The sequence below is a fragment of the Nelumbo lutea genome, chromosome 5 (genome assembly GCF_056320005.1).
Source record: "Nelumbo lutea isolate HS-2025 chromosome 5, American lotus-T2T, whole genome shotgun sequence".
Taxonomy (NCBI): Eukaryota; Viridiplantae; Streptophyta; class Magnoliopsida; order Proteales; family Nelumbonaceae; genus Nelumbo; species Nelumbo lutea.
In genome coordinates, this window is record NC_142688.1 from 66,586,661 (window position 1) to 66,608,410 (window position 21,750).

A 21,750-nucleotide genomic window follows, 5' to 3' on the forward strand; every position below is an offset into this window, starting at 1 on the left:
GCCGCCCAGGTGATTCTTGGGAAGAATCAAGTTCTTAGGAAGGACACTGTTGATTCTGCTCCACCCTGCACTGGGCCATCTTCAGTGGGAGCAGATTTTGGTTTCTACCTTGGGCGTGAACACATCCGTTGAGAGATATTATTTCTCTATATCAAGTATTATCTCTCCTCCTTTTGGTTCAGATCTGGTTCAGTTTATGGTTCAAGAATGATCATTGAAAATATGATTTTCTAAATAGGGAATTCGATTCCCAGTTGAAGGGAAAGAAAAATTTTTGAAATTTGCCCCCCCCTTTATTCCGCAATCTTGGGCGTCCATATGATGGTTTCCTATCCCTTCAGTAGTATCAGAGCCATGGTTCAAATCTTGAATCATTCTGTTTCAGATCTGAACCTGCACAAATAGGGAGAAGGCGTTCTACCCAATTTGCGTAGATATGGGTTTTGGGAAATTTGTTCCCAAAACAGATGGGCAAATAATCTGAAATTAATTTTAAATAAATATGATTATTATTTAGAATAGTTATTTATAATTCTTTGGATTTATGGGCTGTTCGTACAAGAGGAGATCAAAATATTGATTTGCGCAAGGAGAACTGCATGATTTGCAGTTTTTGAATTGAATTTATTACATTTTGTCTGTAAATATTTTTTTTTTAATTTTTAGACTCAATGTATAGGCATTCGATCTGATGTAATAATTAATAGAAATAGGATTTCTATTTATTTTTAATTTTGGATCAAAGATGGCGGCGCAGAGAAGGAGATTTCGCAGATGGGAGATTCGCTATCTATGATTTGCAATTTGAGAAATTGCAATCTGTGATCTAACCTCTTTTTTGCGGGATGGAGTGTGCGAACAACCCTGATTAACTGTTTTTGTTTTTCTTTTATGAGTTATTTAATTTCAGATTATTTATGTGAATTAAGGATTTAATTAAAAATCAAACCCTAGACCCATTCGAACCAAGATTGGTTCAAACTGTTTGAACCAATTCTAGGGTTTAATCAAGGCTGAAAGTCATCCCTAATTTTCCCACTAATGGGCCAAAGGATTGATATTTAATTAAATGGTTAATTCGGCCCATCCTGTAAAGGCCCAGTTTTAAATAGTTAAAATTGCAAAAGCCCATTTTAAAGGATAAAGTTATATGGACCAAACTGGGTAACCCTAATTCAGCCCATATACCTAGATAATATTAATGGCTAATATTATGGAATTTTAACGGGCTTCCAACGGGCCTTACAGATAATTAATTGATTGGATCAATTTATCCCTACATGAGATGTATGGATGTGTGATGTGCTGCGTACATGGGCCATAAGTACTTGGCCCATGCTCATTCGACAGTGGCTCTTGCGCACACCATGGCTGAATGCACATCATTGCCATGGTGTCCCTTTTGGTCATTGGATGACTTTCCTCAGTGGTGGGCCCCACACCTCATCAAGAGGTCACATGCGGAACCCTAGCCGATTTAAGGCCCACCGAAATCTGGCTTTATGAAAGTCAGTGGGAGCACTTTGGTTTGACCTAAATCAAACTAGGGCGTAATTTTGTTCCCTCTAGCTAATATGAGTGCATGTGATAGGGAGATTCATATGATGAACTCTTTAAAGGCCTTCCATCATTAGCATGAGGATGGGTCCTTCAGTAATGAGGAAACGCACCAGAAAATGGGCTATCCATTTGTTGTTGGGTTGTCTGAATGTTTCATAAGATCATAGGGGCGTCATAGACCAATGTGAGAGGGGCTTCACCAGAAAATGGGAACTCTCTCACGGTACCTTGGCGTTTACGAATATGATAGGTAAGCACTCACTGGACAGAAAGGTTTACATGAAAGCGGCTCTGAACCTTGTCTGACAGAGGCCAAAGGGAAAACTCATATGATGAGTGGATATGATCCTTCATAGAAAGGTGGTGGGGTTATGCAGCTGAAACAGTTGGCTCCATGCACCCTATGTGATTTCCCACATTTCTAGAGACAACCCGTAGTCTCCGTCACTTAGAAATGAGGGAAATATCAGAGATGAATAAATGGAACTGGATCGTAGATTAAAATCCATATCTAGGAAATGAACATGAATCAAATTAGGTTGTGGACTGATGTTTGCTCTTTTATCAGAAAATGGAAAATGGATCTTTTGCAAAGCTTCTTGATGACAACAAACTTAAGGGCCCAAACTACGCCGACTGGTACAGGAACCTTATGCTGGTCCTAGCTTCATAAAAGCTAGACAAAGTGGCGAAGAATCCTACCCCCGAGCGTCCGGGAGACAGGGCTTCTGAGGCCCGAAGGAGAGACTATCAGGAATGGGAGGAGAAAAACTCCTAGCCCAGTGTTACATCATCGCCTCCTTGGACAACCAAATACAGAGGCAGTTTGATCAGATCAAACTTGCCAAGGACATATTGGACAGCTTGAGAATGATGTATGAAGAGCAGAATCGTTCTACTTGGAAAAAGGTCTTGAAGCAGTTCATGACCACTCAAATATCCAAGGGCCAACAAGTTCACGACCATTGTCTACGGATGATGGGCTACATCAATGAATTGGAGGCTCTTGGATCCGGGCTAGACCTCGCAACCCAGATAGACGCTATCCTTAATTCTTTGCCTCCTTCCTTTAATCCGTTTATCATGAACTATAACATGAACAAGCTGAATGTCGGCTTGCAAGAGCTCAGCAATATGTTGCAAAGAGCTGAAGAACTGATTAAAAAGGATGAGCCTGTAGCTATGCTTGTTGAAGCTAGCAAAACGGGCAAGAGAAAGAGGAAGGCAAAGAAGCCTTAGAAGAAAGCCACCAAGGGCAAAAGGCAGAAGAAAGACAAAGCATCGGATGCATGTCACTTCTACAAGATGACCGTCCACTGGAAACGGAATTGTCCTGCCTACCTGGAATCCAAGAAAGGTAATTTTGAAACTTGTGTTATAGAAACCAATTTATTGGTAGCTTCTGCATCCTGGTGTATTGACTCCGGGACTTCAACTCATGCGTGTAACTCACTGCAGGGGTTCAAGGTAAGCAGAAGGCTGAGTGAAGGAGAAGTCACTCTCTACTTGGGGACTACTGCAACTGTTGCAGCCGCGGCAATAGGAACCGTGGAGTTAATTTTTAGAGAGGGAAAAATTATACTCAAAGATTGTCTTTATGTACAAAACTTAAGAAGAAATTTGATTTCTGTTTCAAAACTGTGTACAAATGGTTATTCTGTCTTCTTTAGTAATACGATTACTATTAAAAGAAATAACAGATTCATCGCACACGGGGAACTGGAGAATGGTCTCTATGTTCAACATCCTTCTCTAGAAATTAACATAACCGAAACTACGTTGGCTGAAATTCCCAAGAAGAGAGCCCGTGATACAGTTAATCCCACGTGTCTGTGGCACTACCGACTTGGCCACATTGGTGTTGACCGAATCACAAGGTTGGTAAATGATGGTCCTTTGGATTTTCTAACTATAGAAGATCTTCCCACCTGTGAGCCTTGCCTACAAGGCAAGATAACGAAATGACCATTTGACGGTAAGCCTGAAAGATGTACAGACACACTTAACCTAATACATACTGATGTATGTGGTCCCCTAAGTGTTAGGACACGAAATCAACACGTGTATTTCATCACCTTCACAGATGATTTCTCACGATATGGTTAAGTGTACCTAATGAGACACAAGTCTGAATCCTTTGAAAAGTTCAAAGAGTTTAGACAAGAGGTCGAGAAACAGTTGGGGAGAGAAATTAAAGCCCTTCGATCTGATCGAGGTGGTGAGTATCTCTCTGACGAGTTCAGGGACTACTTAAAGGACAATGGGATAGTATCACAATTAGCTCCTCCTGCTACACCACAACTTAACGGTGTTTCAGAGAGGAGGAATAGGACCTTATTGGATATGGTCCGGTCACTTCTCATACACTCAGAGTTACCCACATCCTTTTGGGGTTACGCATTAGAGACTACGATCTACGTGCTGAATCGGTTCCAACCAAATCGGTTCCGAACACTCCATATGAACTTTGGACCGGAAAGAAACCAAGTGTCAGACACTTGAAGATTTGGGGTTGTCCAACACACGTTAAAAGAATGAGTGCGGACAAGTTGGAATCCAAGACTAGCCGTTGCCTATTTGTAGGCTACCCAAAAGGTTCTGTAGGTTACCTTTTCTATGGCCCAAGTGAGCAGAAAGTGTTCTGCAGTCGAAATGCCCAGTTCTTGGAGACCGATTATATCCTAGACACCCATCTTCAGGAAATCGTTCTTGATGAGGAGAGCTCAGGAGCAGTGGGAGATGTCCCACAAGTTCCAGGTAGTGACCAACCTAAAAGATCCACTCGGGTATCCAGGCCACCAGTCCGTTATGGTAATGACCAGGATAGTTACCTGGTGGAAACCTTGACTAGTGAGGAGGATCCCGTGACTTACGCGAAAGCTATGTTGGACATAGATTCCCAGAAGTGGGTGGAGGCCATGAGAGCAGAGATGGACTCAATGGAGACCAATGGAGTCTGGACTCTAGTAGATCTGCCCTCCGGGGTAAAAGCAAAATGGTTGCAAATGGATTTACAAGAGGAAGAAGGGCCCCGATGGTAGGGTTGAGACCTTCAAAGCTCGTCTGGTGGCGAAAGGGTATACTCAGAAAGAGGGCATCGATTATGAGGAAACATTTTCGCCTGTGGCCATGCTTAAATCCATTAGGATCTTGCTACCTGTAGCAGCATACCATGATTATGAGATTTGGCAAATGGATGTCAAAGCTGCATTCCTGAATGGAGATCTTACTGAAGATATCTATATGCAGCAACCGCAAGGCTTCTTAGCTGCGGGTCAGGAAAACATGGTATGTAAACTTAATAGATCCATTTATGGACTTAAGCAAGCTTCTAGAAGTTGGAACATCCGTTTTGACTCTGCCGTCAAATCATTTGACTTCGAGCAGAATCCGGATGAACCCTGTGTTTACAGGAAGTACAGTGGAGATAAGGTTACCTTCTTGGTTCTATATGTAGATGACATTCTACTCATTGGGAATGATGTAGGAATGTTGACTACGGTAAAAGTATGGCTTTCACAACAATTCTCCATGAAAGATCTTTGAGAGGCCTCCTATATACTGGGTCTTTGACTCTATAGAGATAGATCGAAGCTGATAATAGGATTATCCCAATCTGCCTACATTGACAAAATAGTTAAAAGATACAGCATGGAAAACTCCAAGAAAGGAAATGTTTCTTTCAGGCACGGAGTCACTCTCTCCAAGAAGATGTCTCCCAAGACTTCTGAGGTAATTGATGGCATGAAGGACGTTCCCTATGCCTCTGCCGTAGGGAGCATCATGTATGCCATGCTGTGCACTCGCCCTGACATTGCTCAGGCAGTGAGTGTAGTAAGCAGATTTCAGGCCAACCCATGGCAGGGGCATTGGACTGCTATGAAAAACATACTTAAGTGCCTTCAAAGAACAAAAGAGTTTTGTCTAGTATTCGATGGTAGCTCACTACAGATCCAAGCGTATACAGATGTCGTTTTCCAGTTGGATCCAGATGATAGAAAGTTTTCATCTAGATACGTTTTCATGATAGGATCGTGTGTTGTTTCCTGAGTGTCAGCAAACAGGGGTCCTAAGTTGCAAATTAATAGTCCACAACCCAAGCCGAGCGCATTGCCGTAAGTGAGGCTGCCTTATGAATGAAGGTGTTCATTCCTGAATTTCGAATTCAGCACATCACCCATTCCATTGTTGTATGACAACACTGGACCTACGGGAGGATGATATTAAGAGGTAGTGTCAATGGAAAATGTAGCAGACCCATTGACAAAGCCACTATCACAGAAAGTGTTTGAGAAACACGTTGAAAGCATGGGACTCCGGCTAGTACCTGATTGGACCTACGTGCAAGTGGGAGCTGTTAGACAGTTTTGTATGCCCTTAGCTTCAATCAAATTGATGTACTTTATGAGTTTATTGTAAATGAATAAAAGTGCATATTTGATTCATGTTCCCTTGATATGTTTCTGTATAATACCCTTAAACTGGACACTTAATGATACTCGTGTTAGTTTAGAATGTTCACAGCCAGTGGGCCAGTCTGGGGAGACCTATCCTGACAAGGCTGACACTGTGGTGCCACCAAGTCGGTTGGGGGTGGCTTGTCTCAGCTACCGGGGTGAAACCCTAGGCACATACAGTGTGGGATTAATTGAATCTTTGAACTGGACCAGATTTCCAGTATTGCCCTGGATCTTGGATATTGATGGACAAAACTAGAAAGTTACACCCGACCCCTAGACTCGATTATGATACTGCACTAGGTGTCGGATTGGGTTGTCTTTGATATACCAATATGTGAGATCCTTAGCGGGGGTCAAAACCTGGGTATGTTGGGACAGTCAGAGAATTCATCTGAGTGGGTGATCATAGTGACAGGATCAGCCCCTTTGTTGGACAAAGGTAACGATCGGGGATGCACTCTCACTGATGGAAACCAAGACTGTTGGCAGCCGATTTCAATCGTTGAGATCTGTTTTGCAAAATATATTTTATATGAGATATAAAAGTATATATATTATGGTTTTGAAATGTTTGCAAAAGGTTTTAATTCCTGAGATCTATACTTGAGAGAGTGCAACACTGTTCCTTGCAGCCGAGGGAGAGGTCCTCTCTTGTCGGGCAGTGTATGATCATTATGGGCTGAGAGGTTAAGTGTAAGGCCATTGAGGATAATACCTGATGGGCTAATCTTGCATCTGCCCACAATCCCTGGGTGTTACAAGGTGGCTTGGCCCAGAGACCACTTAGGGTAAGTGTTGGGCCCATAGAGACCATCTGATGGGTTTTCAGGGGGTGCACTGTCCATAACAGTGTATTCGGCCAGGCCTTGTAACAATGGTTGGGCTGAACCCATGTGGCTGATGTGTAGATCAATGTTTGGGTCCCACGCCATACAAGGAAGCCCAACTGGGCAGCAATTTGGAAGGTTTAATGAATACATAACCCTAAATGGACCTTAAGCCCATTTTGAACTGGGCTAATTTGATTAATCTTTAAGGGGCAAATTCTGAGATAAGATCAGCTGATAGAATTGGGCCCACACCCTATCCACTCAGAGAGTCCAAGATGTAAATGAGATTTAGATTTGGAAACTTCCTAATTAGATTAGGAAATGGCTGATCTAATCTGCAAATAAGATAATGATTATCCCTTATCTTAAAGGGACTTCTAATCCATATATGATTTGGGTTAGCAACTCCTAATAGGATTAGGAGCTGATCCCTTTAAGTTTATAAAAGGAAGAGGGGGCGGCAGCCTTTAGACATTCAAGAGACAATCACCAGCAACAGTCTTGTCTTCAGAGCTGAGATCACAGATGAGAAAATTCTGCACCCTGCAAATTCTCTCTAGCCGCCTCCTTCCTGCAGCCGCCGCCTATAGCAGTTCGATCTCCATTGCTTGGGAGAAATCAAGATCAGATCTTGATTCCAATCTTTTGGAGAAAAGATTGGTAAGAGTTGTACTCACTAGCCGCCCAGGTGATTCTTGGGAAGAATCAAGTTCTTATGAAGGACACCGCTGATTCTGCTCCACCCTGCACTGCGCCATTTTTAGTGGGAGCAGATTTTGGTTTCTACCTTGGGCGTGAACACCTCCGTTGAGAAATATTATTTCTCTGTATCAGGTATTATCTCTCTCTCCTCCTTTTGGTTCAGATCTGGTTCAGTTTATGGTTCAAGAATGATCATTGAAAATATGATTTTCTAAATAGGGAATTCGATTCCCAGTTGAAGGGAAAGAAAAATTTTTGAAATTCGCCACCCCTTTATTCCGCAATTTTGGGCATCCATATGATGGTTTCCTATCCCTTCAAGGTATGGCGTTTTCTTAACTTAGAAAATACAGATACCTTTGTTCAACTTATAAACACAGCGAGCCAAAGTTAACAAGTTTTGAAACCAAGTGATCTGCTTACAACAATAATCAATCCAGTGTTGTGCTAACCATTGTAACTATTCATATCTCACTCACATGAAAGAGCAAGTGTTTTTCTCATGTGATGGCTAAAATTTCTCGAAAGGCCAAGATTCATGAATAATGATGCTATGTTCCCCTAACAAAGTAGTTCAAGGACTATCCTTGTGCAATTGCTAATCATCACATCATTTGTGTAATGGTATTTGAGGCAACTTCCACCGGTTACATTTTACTATATTTGCCTGACTTTTGCTTTTACGATAAAGTTTATCACATCGATACTAACACTTATGCAGTGAAGATTGTCAAACAAATAACGATAACTTCATTCAAGAAAATCACCCGAGCACTGGAAAAGATCTTTTTGATATCACTAAACACTAATGACCTTTTGTCTTCTTAAACGATGTCCACGCTGAAACTAAGGGGAGTGTAAAACTTCACATCCCCCGATAGTTCGTAAATGCAGTGTAATTATACTTGTGATAGTACCTCATCGCAATTAAGGATTGGCACTTTTAGGAATACTCATTTGCGATCAGGTCCACGAAGGACACAAATTCCCTTAAGAATGCTGATTATCTACCCGCTTACGCAATGACATGAGAGGTAATTCCTTTGCCCCTGATGATTGTGCAAAAATGGGGATAACACTATAGTCTTCCCAATCTATTTGTTTGCAATAAAGACCACTATGATTGTACTAATGTTTAGTTGCAATAAAGGTATAAATACAAAGCAAAACAAATAGAAGCACTTGAACACAAAATTGCATCTATTCCTTACGAGCATATTTATAAAAGTAGTGATTACAACCATTTACAAAGAAATAGATAACATAAGGCAAAGGCTCACATCCAGCCCTCGAATAATTTACAAGGGTTAATAATTACAAATACTCACGCCACCGCCTAATCCTTCCTCAAAGCGATAATTGTCTCCAAGGCTTGGCTGCACACTTCAAATTTATCCAGGTCTTTCAATTTGATTTCATATTCAGCAAGGATCTTCTTTTGCCTACCGCATTCATCCATTAGAGCCTTGAGCTTCCCCTTCGTTTTTGCAATGCTAGCCTTGACCACATTCTGGCAAAGGCACGCATTCTTCAGCGAGCGAAATAAAACTGACTGCATACCCTAAGACCGGCCTTCAAGAATTCATGGGCCAGCATAACTACTTGCCTCTCGATCTGAACCATCTGGAAGCCAATAATGGAAAAGAATTTACAGGTCTCCAGCTAGCGAGTGAAATCTGACCATGAAAGTTCTTCGATGGGACGGTTCATTACATGGTCCATCATGGTCGCAAATGTATTTAGAGCAGGCCCCACAACCATTGGATGAAGGTTTGCAGACAGAAACCACCCAACCCGTTTGACAACTGAAGCAAACTCTGCCACCAAACGAGAAGCGGAGTATTTGTCGCCCCTACGAAGACGACCCTAAACTTGAACAGGGTCTACAACTGCATAACCCAAGGGAGGGATGTCATGCTTATCGCAGTACTCCCCAAGTTCCTTTTGTATCTATGCAAACTCCTCCTCATACGTCAACTCCTCAGCTGGTGATTCAACCCTCGATCCCACGTCCCTACCTTCAGGTTGGTCTTCTACGTCAACGGGAGCCCCAACTCCTTCAACAGGGATCTCTGGCTCGATAGGGGCCCTGACATCTGAGTTCACAGGGACCTCGTTCTCAACAGCCACGGAAGAAGCGAAGGCTTCTTCACGATGAACCACTGGCTCGGGCTCCACAGCTACAAGGCCTTCCTATTCACACATCGTAGCATCGCCAACGCCAACAGTCTCAACGACATCAACAACTTTGGGAGCATGATTGGTGGGTTGCGATGAGATCAGCTAATCCACTAGTCGCCTAATAATAGGCGAGATCGGCACGGTGGTAGGATCTACATTGAATGGGGCCTGCAATGAGGTTAAACACAAGCAGTTAGCGCCATAAGCCTAAATGTGATATAGCAATATATCAATAAAACAAACCTATGCATACCTCCTTGTCCACAACAGGGAATCCCGAAGTCTCTACATTGGGCTGATCCTCCTCGGTTTCCACATGCTTCAAAACGAAAGACTATACATAAGTTAGCCACGATAAGAACACATGATCACGGTAATAGGAAAACAAATGCCTTGACAAATAAAATTTCACTTACCAAATTCGCCCTTTCAGAGGGGGCCATTGGGACCTCTGCAACCTGTGGAGAATGACTATAGACTACAAATTTCACTCCCTATAGACTACAAAACCAACAAAACAAGCATGACTCATATACTCGCAACAATCACAGTCGAAACAACAGGGAGCAAGAGAATAAGTTACACACGGAATCACTATCTATGGGCCCCGCATCGGCCTAGGGGGAGCTATTCATTCACCCGCTTGAGAAACAAATGCAGGTGAATTTAGTGGAGGGCGCCATGATTGATAGTTCTGCTGGCTCCATGACCAGCGCAACTTCCTCCGTAGGAGGTGATAACCCCTGTCTAGCCTCGGCCTGGTGCTTCCGCACTTGCAATGAGGCCACGTCTGAGTTAGCACACCATGGAACAACTGGTGGTGGGATCGAGCAAGACACTCTCGCGGACCTTGGTTTCTTCACGGTAGGAGGATGATTAACCTCCCCCTCCACTATAGTAGGTCATTTCCCCCCGTGCCTCATTTTCACCTTCTCTGGTGAGTGCAATGAAGGAGCAGATGGACTGTCCCCCTAGTTGGCAACATGACCTTCGAGGGGAGCCATGACATGACATGGGCAAAGGTTCATTCTCACCAACTCCTGAAAACCCCCAAAAAACGCATAGAGGTAAGCAAAATGGAGGGGCTTACAACCTTGCACCCTTATAAACCCTGCGATGGGGAATCTTGCACAATCAGGAAAGGTAAGGTCATGACGCCGAACCTAGAAAATGTCTTCCCTCAAAGACCTTAGGAACTGTCTGCCCATGTCATCATAACCGAACTGCTGCATTACCCGATCAAGGCGGTAGACAGCTGGCGTGCTGTCTTAGGCACCCAAAAATAAAACCTATACTCCTAAAACAAATGCAGTAGTGCGAGTAAGGATCATTCCCACTGAGTATCTAGCCTAGTTTTTTTGCTGCATGAACAAAGATGGAGGGGGGGGGGTTGTATGTAACGAAAACCAGAATTAAAAAGTAAGAAAACCAAATGAGAAGCAATGCAAATCAAGGTACTAAAATTAATCAAAAGAACGAGTCTTGATCTAAGTCAACATCCACCATCATAATTTCACTACTGCTCATCGATGCAAAGATATATCAATTCAGACTTTGAATATTCATCGTAGGAATTATTTTCCTATATCTCCCTAATCATAGTTAATCAGAAAGCAAGTGATCCTCTTAACCCTTACTACTGAACAATCCCTAAACAAGCGTTAAAGATTTAATCCAGCAGTAGCCTTAAGCATTAGAGATCGATGAAGCTAAACAACACAAGCACAAGTGGTTGCATTTAATTTAGTCGAGTGTTCTTCCTAAGATCTAACAATTTTTGATGCAGCAAATCATTAAACCCTAGTTGCTTCGCAGATTAGAGGGATCAAACAATTGCGGATCTGATATCTAACCTAGCAGTAGATTGCAACGAATAATAAACTAGTAGGTCTCCTAGCAATCATGTGAAACAATCATAAACATGAACATAGAAGAACATTTGATATTCAAAGCATAAATCAAACAATAAAAATCAAATTAGATCTTACAGTTTTGTTGATTCTGAGGCTTTTGTTTCCTTCGACCAAGTATCAAAATTTAGCCATGCATGGTCATGGTGAAAACTCAAGAATGAATTGGAGAGGAAGAAGAGAGGGGCGACAACCTAGGTCTAATTGTTTTCCTTCTTGCTTTTCCTCTTCTTTTCTTTCTCTCTACTTCCCCCAAGAGAAGCCTACAAAATCTCCTAAAATTTCTCTCTAGATAATAGTCTCCAAGTTTGACTTATCATGAAAAAATTCAAAAATAAGATAAAACAAAGTTTTGATGTAAGTGGGAGAGTGGTGATTTCGCATATGAAAACTTGAAGGCTAAGGAACGTTTTCATCACGTCAGCAATGCGGTTACAGTTACTTCGTACCCAATTTCGGCCTCGATGCAGCCGGTATCTATCAAAACTCAAAACATAAAAGTTGTATTTGAATCATCTTAGTCGGAGTTCGGATGAGAGAGTTATGCCTAAATTACGATGCAGTGCTGAAACTGTCCAGAATTACCCGATTAGCTTTGTTTTTCACTTAACACCTCCATTTGTGCACTAAATCAAAATATAAGAATAATGAGTCCATTTAGGCACTAAATAAGTATAAAAGACTAAACATTAAGGGAGAAAATATGATATTTTGCATTCTCATCAAATCCCCCCACACTTAGCTTTTGCTCATCCTCGGGCAAAACTTAAATTCACTTTCCCAAAAACACCGTCATAGTGCCATCAATAGAGAACAACCAAGCTCTTCAATACTTATAACACATCATGAACAAACATTCTTAACAACTTTCAATTACTTAGTAAGTGTTTTCACTCGAAGATGGAATAAACTAAATAGTAGACCCTCATGGAAATAAACACTCAACTCTCATGTTTGAAGGGTATGTGTTTCGCTCAAATTCATTCCAATGGAAATGATCTACCATAGGCTTGCATATCTTCTCATTCTCCACCACTGGTATCACATGCTTAACATGAATCAAAAGGACTTTTCAAGGGTTGTAATGTGACTTATGATCAAGGTGCAGAATATTTGGGAATGTGGCTCAAAAGCCATCAAAACTAGTAGGGCAAAACTGAATCATCTGAAGCTCGAATGCATAAGACATGTAAAACCAATCACTCCACTCAACAACTTCTTCAATTTTGCTTTAATGCATTTAAAGCATGTAAAATTCCTGCATTGGAAAAGAAATCATTCAATGGAACACTTTTTGTTTGCAGCAGGGAACAATCCTTCACAACAACTTCCACCTTTGTATGTATAAGCAGCTCATTTTTCTTGGAATTTAAGGAGGGGCATGGATAGTTTGTAACATCAAAAGCAATTTCCTCCATTCTTTCCTTTCATCTTTACTTTTTTTTTCTTTTTTTTTTTCTTTTTTTTCAAGAACATCAATCTCTAGAACTCATGAATTGAGAATGAAAACATGTTCCATTTCCCCATTCATAACCATACCACAAATCCAGACACCCCCACACTCAAAACTTGCACATCCATACATATCATAATGATGAATAATGCTCCACTAGTTTTACGGCTTGGGTAAGGGTATTATTTTTTCTTAGGTTTAAAGTTTGTAACATGGGCTCACAATGACGACAGAGGTCAATAAAGCTCAAAGGGGTTCAACAAAGGGGATAATTTATCAAAGGGTAGGTTATTTGGCTTATGTAGCTTATAACAAAAAGGACTTAATCATGTTCATGCATGTTTGTGTCAATGTGATCTTGAATAGAATCAAGGCAATTTCTAGAGAAACAAATCCATGGAAGAATATCTCACATGAAAAAAAATAGTGGGACTAATGTAGATATGTCAGTCCAAAGGCTCAAAATCTCACCAGCTTTTGTCTACTAGATTTAGTCACTACCATTCTCAAGGAAAATAACTAGACTAATTAATTCTAAGTTGGAAGATTACTTATCCAATCATGTTATGAACTTTTCAAGCTTAATTGAATCTTGCTTATGGCATACACAACCTAAAAAAAATCATTGAAAACTACAAAAAAAAAACCACAAAAACAAATAGCAAAACTATATTTTATTTATTTATTTTTTTAAATGCAGAACTAAAACACAACCTAAATCAAATTTTAAAATGCAACATATATCCCCTCCTCCACACTTAAAACTTACATTGTCCCCAATGTAAGGTGAAATGTAACGAAAGGCAAAAATAACCAAACTATAAATGCAAAAATAAGAAGAGAAAGAAAAAACGAACTTCCCTTTTTTTTTAATCAGCAAAAACTGGATCCTCAAGGTCTAATTGTTCCACATTCTCTACTTGGAAGCCTTTGTAGAAATGTTTGAGTCTATGGCCATTCACCTTGAACGCTTTGGAAGTTGCTAGACTTTGAATTTCAATTGCACAATGAGGAAAAACATTAGTAACAACAAATGGTCCAATCCAATGAGAATGCAACTAACCCGGAAACAGACGAAGCTGTGAATGGTAAAGAAGGACTTTTTGACCAACATTAAACTCCTTCCTAAAGATCATTTTGTCATGAAAAGCCTTCGTCCATTCCTTGTAAATTCTTGCACTCTCATAGGCATCATTTCGAATCTCCTCTAACTCTTGTAGTTGTAACTTCCAGTGTTCTCTCCTTTCATCCATCATTGGTGGGTTCAAATCTGGAATAGGGGCCTACAAAACAGAGGGTAAAGGTCTCCTGTCAGAAATTGGCAACATAATATAAGGAACATTACTTGATTGTTGTAACTCCAGAGAATCATTCAATGCTGCAACAGCTCCTACAAATTAGAACTTAATGTTAACTCCTCTTTCTCAAGATGCTCACTAATAGAAATCTCCAATGAAGGGATAGGAAATCCATCACATGGACACTCAAAGATTGCGGAATAAGGGGGCGAATTTCAAAAATTTTTCTCTCCCTTCAACTGGGAATCGAATTCCCTATTTAGAAAATCATATTTTCAACGATCATTCTTGAACCATAAACTAAACCAGGTCTAAACCAAAAGGAGTAGGGAGAGATAATACCTGATACAGAGAAATAATATCTCTCAATGGAGGTGTTCACGCCCAAGGTAGTATCCAAAATCTGCTCCCACTGAAGATGGCACAGTGCAGGGTGGAGCAGAATTAGCAGTGTTCTTCCAAAAGAACTTGATCCTTCTCAAGGATCACCTGGACGGCTTGTGAATACGACTCCCACCAATCTTTTCTCCAAAAGATTGAAATCAAGATCCAATCTTGATTTCTCCCAAAGAATGGAGATCGAATTGCTGTAGGCGGCGGCTGGAGGAAGGAGGCGGCAAGAGAGTATTTGCAAGGTGTAGAATTCTCTCTTCTGTGATTTTAGCTCTGAAGACAAGATTGTTGGTTGTATGTTGTTGTTGTGTCTAAAGGTTGCCGCCCCCTCTTCCTTTTATAGATTTAAAGGGATCAACTCCTAATCCCATTAGGAGTTGCTAACCCAAATCATATATGGATTAGAAGTCCCTTTAAGATAAGGGATAACCCTTATCTTATCTACAGATTAGATCAGCCATCTCCTAATCTAATTAGGAAGTTTCCAGATCTAAATCTTATTCAGATCTTGGACTCTATAAGTGGATAGGGTGTGGGTCCAATCCTATCAGCTGATCTTATCTCAGAATTCGCCCCTTAAGTGACTAATCAAATTAACCCAGTTCGAAATGGGCTTAAGGCCCATTTAGGGTTATGTATTCATTTATCCGTCCAAACTACTGTCCAGTTGGGCTTCCTTGTATGGCGTGGGACTCAAATATTGATCTATACATCAGCCACATGGGTTCAGCCCAGCCTTTGTTACAAGGCCTGGCCGAATACACTGCTATGGACAGTGCACCCCCCTAAAACCCATCAGATGGGCTCTATGGGCCCAACACTTACCCTAAGTGGTCCCTAGGCCAAGCCACCTTGTAACACCCAGGGACTATGGACAGATGCAAGATTAGCCCATCAGGTATTATCCTCAATGGTCTTACACTTAACCTCTCAGCCCATAATGATCATACACTGCCCGACAAGAGAGGACCTCTCCCTCGGCTGCAAGGAACAGTGTTGCACTCTCTCAACTATGGATCTCGGGAATTAAAACATTTTGCAAATCATTTCAAAACCATAATTTATATACTTTTATATCTCATATAAAATATATTTTGCAAAACAAATCTCAATGGTTGAAATCGGTTGCCGACAGTCTTTGTTTCCATCAGTGAGAGTGCATCCCCGATCATTACCTTTGTCCAATAAAGGGGCTGATCCTATCACTATGATCACCCACTCAGGTGAATTCTCTGACTGTCCCAACATACCCAGGTTTTGACCCCCGCTAAGGATCTCACTGATTGGTACATCAAAGACAGCCCAATCCGACACCTAGTGCAGTATCATAATCGAGTATAGGGGTCGGGTGTAACTTTCTAGTTTTGTCCATCAATCTCCAAGGTCCAAAGCAATATTGGAAATCTGGTCTAGTTCAAAGATTCAATTAATCCTACACTGTAAGTGCCTAGGGTCTCACCCCGGAAGCTGAGACAAGCCACCCCAACCGACTTGGTGGCACCACAGTGTCAGCCTTGTCAGGATAGGTCTCCCCAAACTGATCCACTGGCTGTGAACATTCTAAACTAACACGAGTCTCATTAAGTGTCCAGTTTAAGGGTATTACACAGAAACATACCAAAGGAACATGAATCAAATGTGCACTTTTATTCATTTATAATAAACTCATAAAGTACATCATTTTGATTGAAGCTAAGGGCATACAAAAACTGTCTAACATTCAATCCATCCTTCCCATCAAGTTCAAAGACTTCCTGTGCCAAAGAATCAATCACATCATAAAACAAATAGGATTATCATCAGCAGGATATTTCAAAGCATCATAAATATTAAACTTAACAATTTCGCCATCAAATTCCATGGTGAGTGTGCCACTATGAACATCTATCTTAGTCTTGGATGTCTTTAAGAATGGTCTCCCTAGCAGAATAGGAGTGGGTTGATCACCATTATCCATATCAAGCACGTAGAAATCAGTAGGGAAAACCAAATCATTTACTCTCACAAGAACATCCTCAACTACACCCTTAGGATAGACATTAGATCTATCAGCCAATTGAATCATAACACCAATTTTATTCAAATGTCCAAGTTTCAAAAAAGCATCTATAGAATATGGCATGACATTGATAGAAGCTCCTAAGTCTAGCATGGCCTTCTCTATTCTAGTGTTACCTATCGTACAAGGGATAGTGAATATACCTAGATTTTTGCACTTTGCTGGGAGTTTTCTTTGAGTGATTGTAGAAACATTCTCCCCTACTCTCACCTTCTCACATCCTTTCAGTTTCTGTTTCATCTTATGTGTACACAGTTCTTTTAGGAATTTAGCATAATGAGGTACTTGTTTAATAGCATCTAAAAGGGGAATATTTACCTCGCATCTACAAAAAGTTTATAAAAATCTTTAAACTACTCATCTTTTCTAGATTTTGCCAAAGCATGAGGAAAAGGAGGTATCGATTTATAATTAGAAAGAGGTGGAAACTTACGCTTAGGTACTTCATTGTCATTGGGAATGATGTCTTTCTCCTTTACTTGCTTTGACGATGCGGGGGCTGCCTTTGTTGGAGTCTCAACCTCCTTACCACTTCTCAAAACGATTGCACTTGCATTTTCCTTTGGATTCACTATCATTTGAGAGGGTAATTTCCCTGAACTCTGTGCCTCTAACCGACTAATTGCGGTTGCCATCTAGCCCATCTGATTGTCCAAACATTGTATACTGGCCCTCATCTCCTACTAAAATTGCAAAGTATTAGTGGCAAGAGATTTAACATTATCCTCTAAAGACATACCAGAATTAGAAGTTTGGGTTGGCTGTTGTCTAGCGGGGTGCGGCTGATATTGCTGGAAACTTAGATAGTTTTGTGGATTCCCATAGCTGAGATTGGGATGATCCCTCCATCTCGAATTATATGTGCTTGTATAGGTATCATACTTCCTTTGCGGTTGCCCTGGAAAACCACCTGCTGCATTCACTTGCTCAATGGGCTCCTATTGAAGAGTTGGGCACATATCGATTGGTTGCCCTACTACCGAACAAATCTCACAAGCCTTCACCATTTGCATATTACTTGCAACCATTTGACGAACGAGAGAAGTTAGATTTGCAATTTGTTGTTCAAGGTAAGAGAGATTTACCTCATTAACATTCTTTGATGGAGGGCCAAGCCTAGAGCCCAATTGTTGAGAATTAGCCGCCATATTTGCAATCAAGTTTCTCGCAGCCTCGGGAGTTTTGTCCACTAAAGCTCCTCCACTAGCAGCATCAATCATGCTCCTATCAGTGGGTTGAAGACCCTCATGGAAATACTGGATGAGTAGTTGCTCGCTGATTTGATGATGGGGGCAGCTTGCACATAATTTCTTGAAACATTCCCAGTAGTCATGTAAGGACTCCCCATTGTACTGTCTTACACCACAAATTTATTTTCTAATATTGGCTGCCCTTGAAGCTGGGAAATATTTCTCCAAAAATAGCTTCTTCATCTCGTTCCATGTGTACTCTTGGAGGGTAGATAATAGAGCCAATCCTTAGCCGAATCCTTCAAAGAAAATGGAAAGGCTTTTAATTTAATTTGTTCTTCAGTCACCCCCGTGGGTTTCATACTCATGCATACCACATGAAGCTCCTTTAGATGCTTGTGAGGATCCTCACATGCAAGACCATGAAAAGTGGGCAAGAGATGTATCAGTCCAGATTTTGATTCAAAAGTAGCATTAGCATCTAAAGCTGGAAATGTTAAGCAGAAGGGTTGTTGATTCAAATCAGGGGCGGCAAACTCTTTCAGAGTCCAATTTCCAACCAGATTTCCTCCTCTCTCAAATTAGAACCCCTAATAGATAGGAAATCAAAAGCTGGATCATTCTCTTCAGAATTACTCCGAGCTTCCCTCCTTAACCTGCGCAAAGTTCCTTCTATTTCTGGATCGTACTACAAATCACCTTGCTTAGAAAATCGAGTTATAGGCATAAATCAAGGAAACCCAAATAAACCATGAACGACATATCATAAAAAAAATCTAGAGTGATGAAAATAAATAAATAAATAAATAAGACAGAAAATATTCTACGCTAAAACACAAACAATCAAAGTGATTTCTATTTTTTTTCAAAAGTTTCAAGAACGAAACAATGATCACAATAATCACAAAAACCGATTAGAAAAACTCCCTGGCAACGATGCCAAAATTTGGCGTGTTGTCGTAGGCACCCAAAAATAAAACCTATACTCCTAAAACAAATGTAGTAGTGCGAGTAAGGATCATTCCCACAAAGAGTATCTAGCCTAGTTTTTGTGTTGCGTGAACAAAGATGGAAGGGGTGTTTGTATGTAATGAAAATCAGAATTAAAAATAAAGAAAACAAAATGAGAAGTAATGCAAATCAAGGTATTGAAATTAATCAAAAGAACGAGTCTTGGTCTAAGTCAACATCCACCCTCAGAATTTCACTACTGCTCATCGATGCAACGATATATCAATTCAGACTTTGAATATTCATCGTAGGAATTATTTTCCTATATCTCCCTAATCACAGTTAATTAGAAAACAAGCAATCCTCTTAACCCTAACTACTGAACAATCCCTAAACAAGCGTTAAAGATTTAATCCAGCAGTAGCCTTAAGCATTAGAGATCAATGAAGCTAAACAGAACAAGCACAAGCGGTTGCATTTAATTTAGTCGAGTGTTCTTCCTAAGATCTAACAATTCCTGCTGCAGCAAATCATTAAACCCTAGTTGCTTTGTAGATTAGAGGGATCAAACAATTACAGATCTGATATCTAACCTAGCAGTAGATTGCAATGAATAATAAATTAGTTGGCCTCCTAGCAAGCATACGAAACAATCATAAACATGAACATAGAAGAACGTTTGATATTCAAAGCATAAATCAAACAATAAAAATCAAATTAGATCTCTCAGTTTTGTTGATTCTAAGGCTTCTGTTTCCTTCAACCAAGTATCAGAATTTAGCCATGCATGGTCATGTGAAAACTCAAGAAAGAATTGGAGAGGAAGAAGAGAGGGGCGGCAGCCTAGGTCTAATTGTTTTCTTTCTTGTTTTTCCTCTTTTTTTCTTTCTCTCTACTTCCCCCAAAAGAAGCCTACAAAATCTCCTAAAATTTCTCTCTAGATAACAGTCTCCAAGTCTGACTTATCAAGAAAAAATTCAAAAATAAGATAAAACAAAGTTCTCATGTAAGTGGGAGAGTGGTGATTTCGCATATGAAAACTTGTAGGCTAAGGAATGTTTTCAGAACGTTAGCAATGCGATTGCAGCTACTTTGGGCCCGATTTCGACCTCGATGCGGTCAGTATCTATCAAAACTCAAAACATGAAATTTGTAGATATTTTCCTTATTGTTCTAAAGAATCTTGAATCATCTCAATCAGAGTTCGGATGAGAGTGTTATGCACAAATTACGATGCAATGCAGAAACTGTCTAGAGTTACCCGATTAGCTTTGTTTTTCACTTAACGCCTCCATTTGTGCCTTAAATCAAAATATAAGAATAGTGAGTCCATTTAGGCATTAAATAAGTATAAAAGACTAAACATTAAGGAAGAAAAATATGATATATTGCAGTCTCATCAGCAACCAATTGCACTTCAGCGGTGCGATCGAGATACGCTACCACACCGGGCACCAGTCGCGCTACACCCATAGTAGGGTTATTCACTTCCACAACAAATTGTTGATCGTCGTCCTCTGGAACAGGCATACTAACACAAAACGATATGGCATGGCAAATGGCTTGAGTGTATGGTCTCCATACTATCCCATTGAGGAAAGCCAACTTCATGTTGATCTCACTCATCTTGAAACTTTGTGCTTGGTAGCCTGGAGCCAATCCTTCCCCCTACAAACCTCAAATACCTTCTCTTCAAACTCTTTACCCCTCATAGTGGCAATGACAACTCGCACCAGGGAGAGATGGTGAGGTGTGACGCTGAGGTCGAAGCACTCACACAAGAACATCCAAAGGAATGGTGCACAAATATAGCTGATGTGCCTCTTGTAGCTCAGGTCCACTATCTATTGGACGGTGTCCCATTTGCTCGTAGAGGTAACCCAAGAACATCGAAGCTAAGGACAACTAATGGCCATTGGTAGCGAGAACAGCGAGAACAGCGAGCAGAACCAAGACTATGCACATGCCGTATTCGGGGAGCCCAGGAAAAAGTTAATGGGAAGCAACATACAGAATAAAAGCAGCAAGATGACACTGACTATTTGCACCCCCACACCATTACGTCCCTTTTTCCATGAGATTCAAACCAAAATTCCAGCCATTGGTTTGGAATCTTCCCCCAAGCGGTTGTCTGATCCATCTGGACCTTATAGGCAGTAATTTCATGAAGTAGTTCATCACAGACCTCCCTCAAGTCTGCAGAAATAGGCTCGATGTGTTGGAGGTGTTGGGAAAATACAACACTCCCGATGGGCAATGCCAACAAGGTAGCCACATCTTCCATGGTAATGGTGAACTCTCCAAACGCCCCCACGAAGGTGTGGGTGCGGCAATACCAGTGCTCCAACAAATGACCCACATGCTTCACTCCCTCCCTACCAGTGAAATTCATGTAACAATCCACAAATCTAAGAAGACCAAAATCCTGTAGCATCTGGCAATACATGAGGTTTTTGAGGATATACTATGCCTAAGCAGTATAGCTATTGGGGGACTTTGAGCTATCGGTCTTGGACTCTTGCCACTTATAGGACAGATCGGTTTGGCTGTCCACATAAACACATCAACTTCGTACCATGGATGAGGTCGAATATACCCTCCACACCCCTTGACACTGATACCTAAGGCCAAAAACCCCATTCCCCTTCGGCTGCTATAGTCGTTTCCCTCTCTATCAGTAAATCTTCTATGTCTACCTCCCTTACAAAATCAAGAAAAGGATAATTTGTCTTCTTCTCCACTTTCTTCTAGTGAGGAACCATG

The 21,750-nt window shown here is 40.9% G+C and overlaps 1 protein-coding gene and 1 non-coding gene across 2 annotated transcripts; one reads left to right on the forward strand and one right to left on the reverse strand.

Annotated features, from left to right (window-relative positions):
- Positions 1–16,558: 16,558 nt before the first annotated feature.
- LOC148852763 (uncharacterized) lies at positions 16,559–17,481 on the reverse strand. The gene is made up of 2 exons (XM_088945850.1): positions 17,276–17,481; positions 16,559–17,171 (listed from the first exon to the last, which is right to left on the reverse strand). The coding sequence occupies exons 1-2, from the start codon at positions 17,479–17,481 to the stop codon at positions 16,559–16,561; spliced, it is 819 nt and encodes a 272-aa protein (XP_088801976.1).
- A 643-nt stretch (positions 17,482–18,124) lies between these two features.
- On the forward strand, positions 18,125–18,231 carry LOC148852764 (small nucleolar RNA R71). Its single transcript, XR_016100064.1, has one exon. It is a non-coding gene; the product is annotated as a small nucleolar RNA R71 (small nucleolar RNA).
- Positions 18,232–21,750: the final 3,519 nt, after the last annotated feature.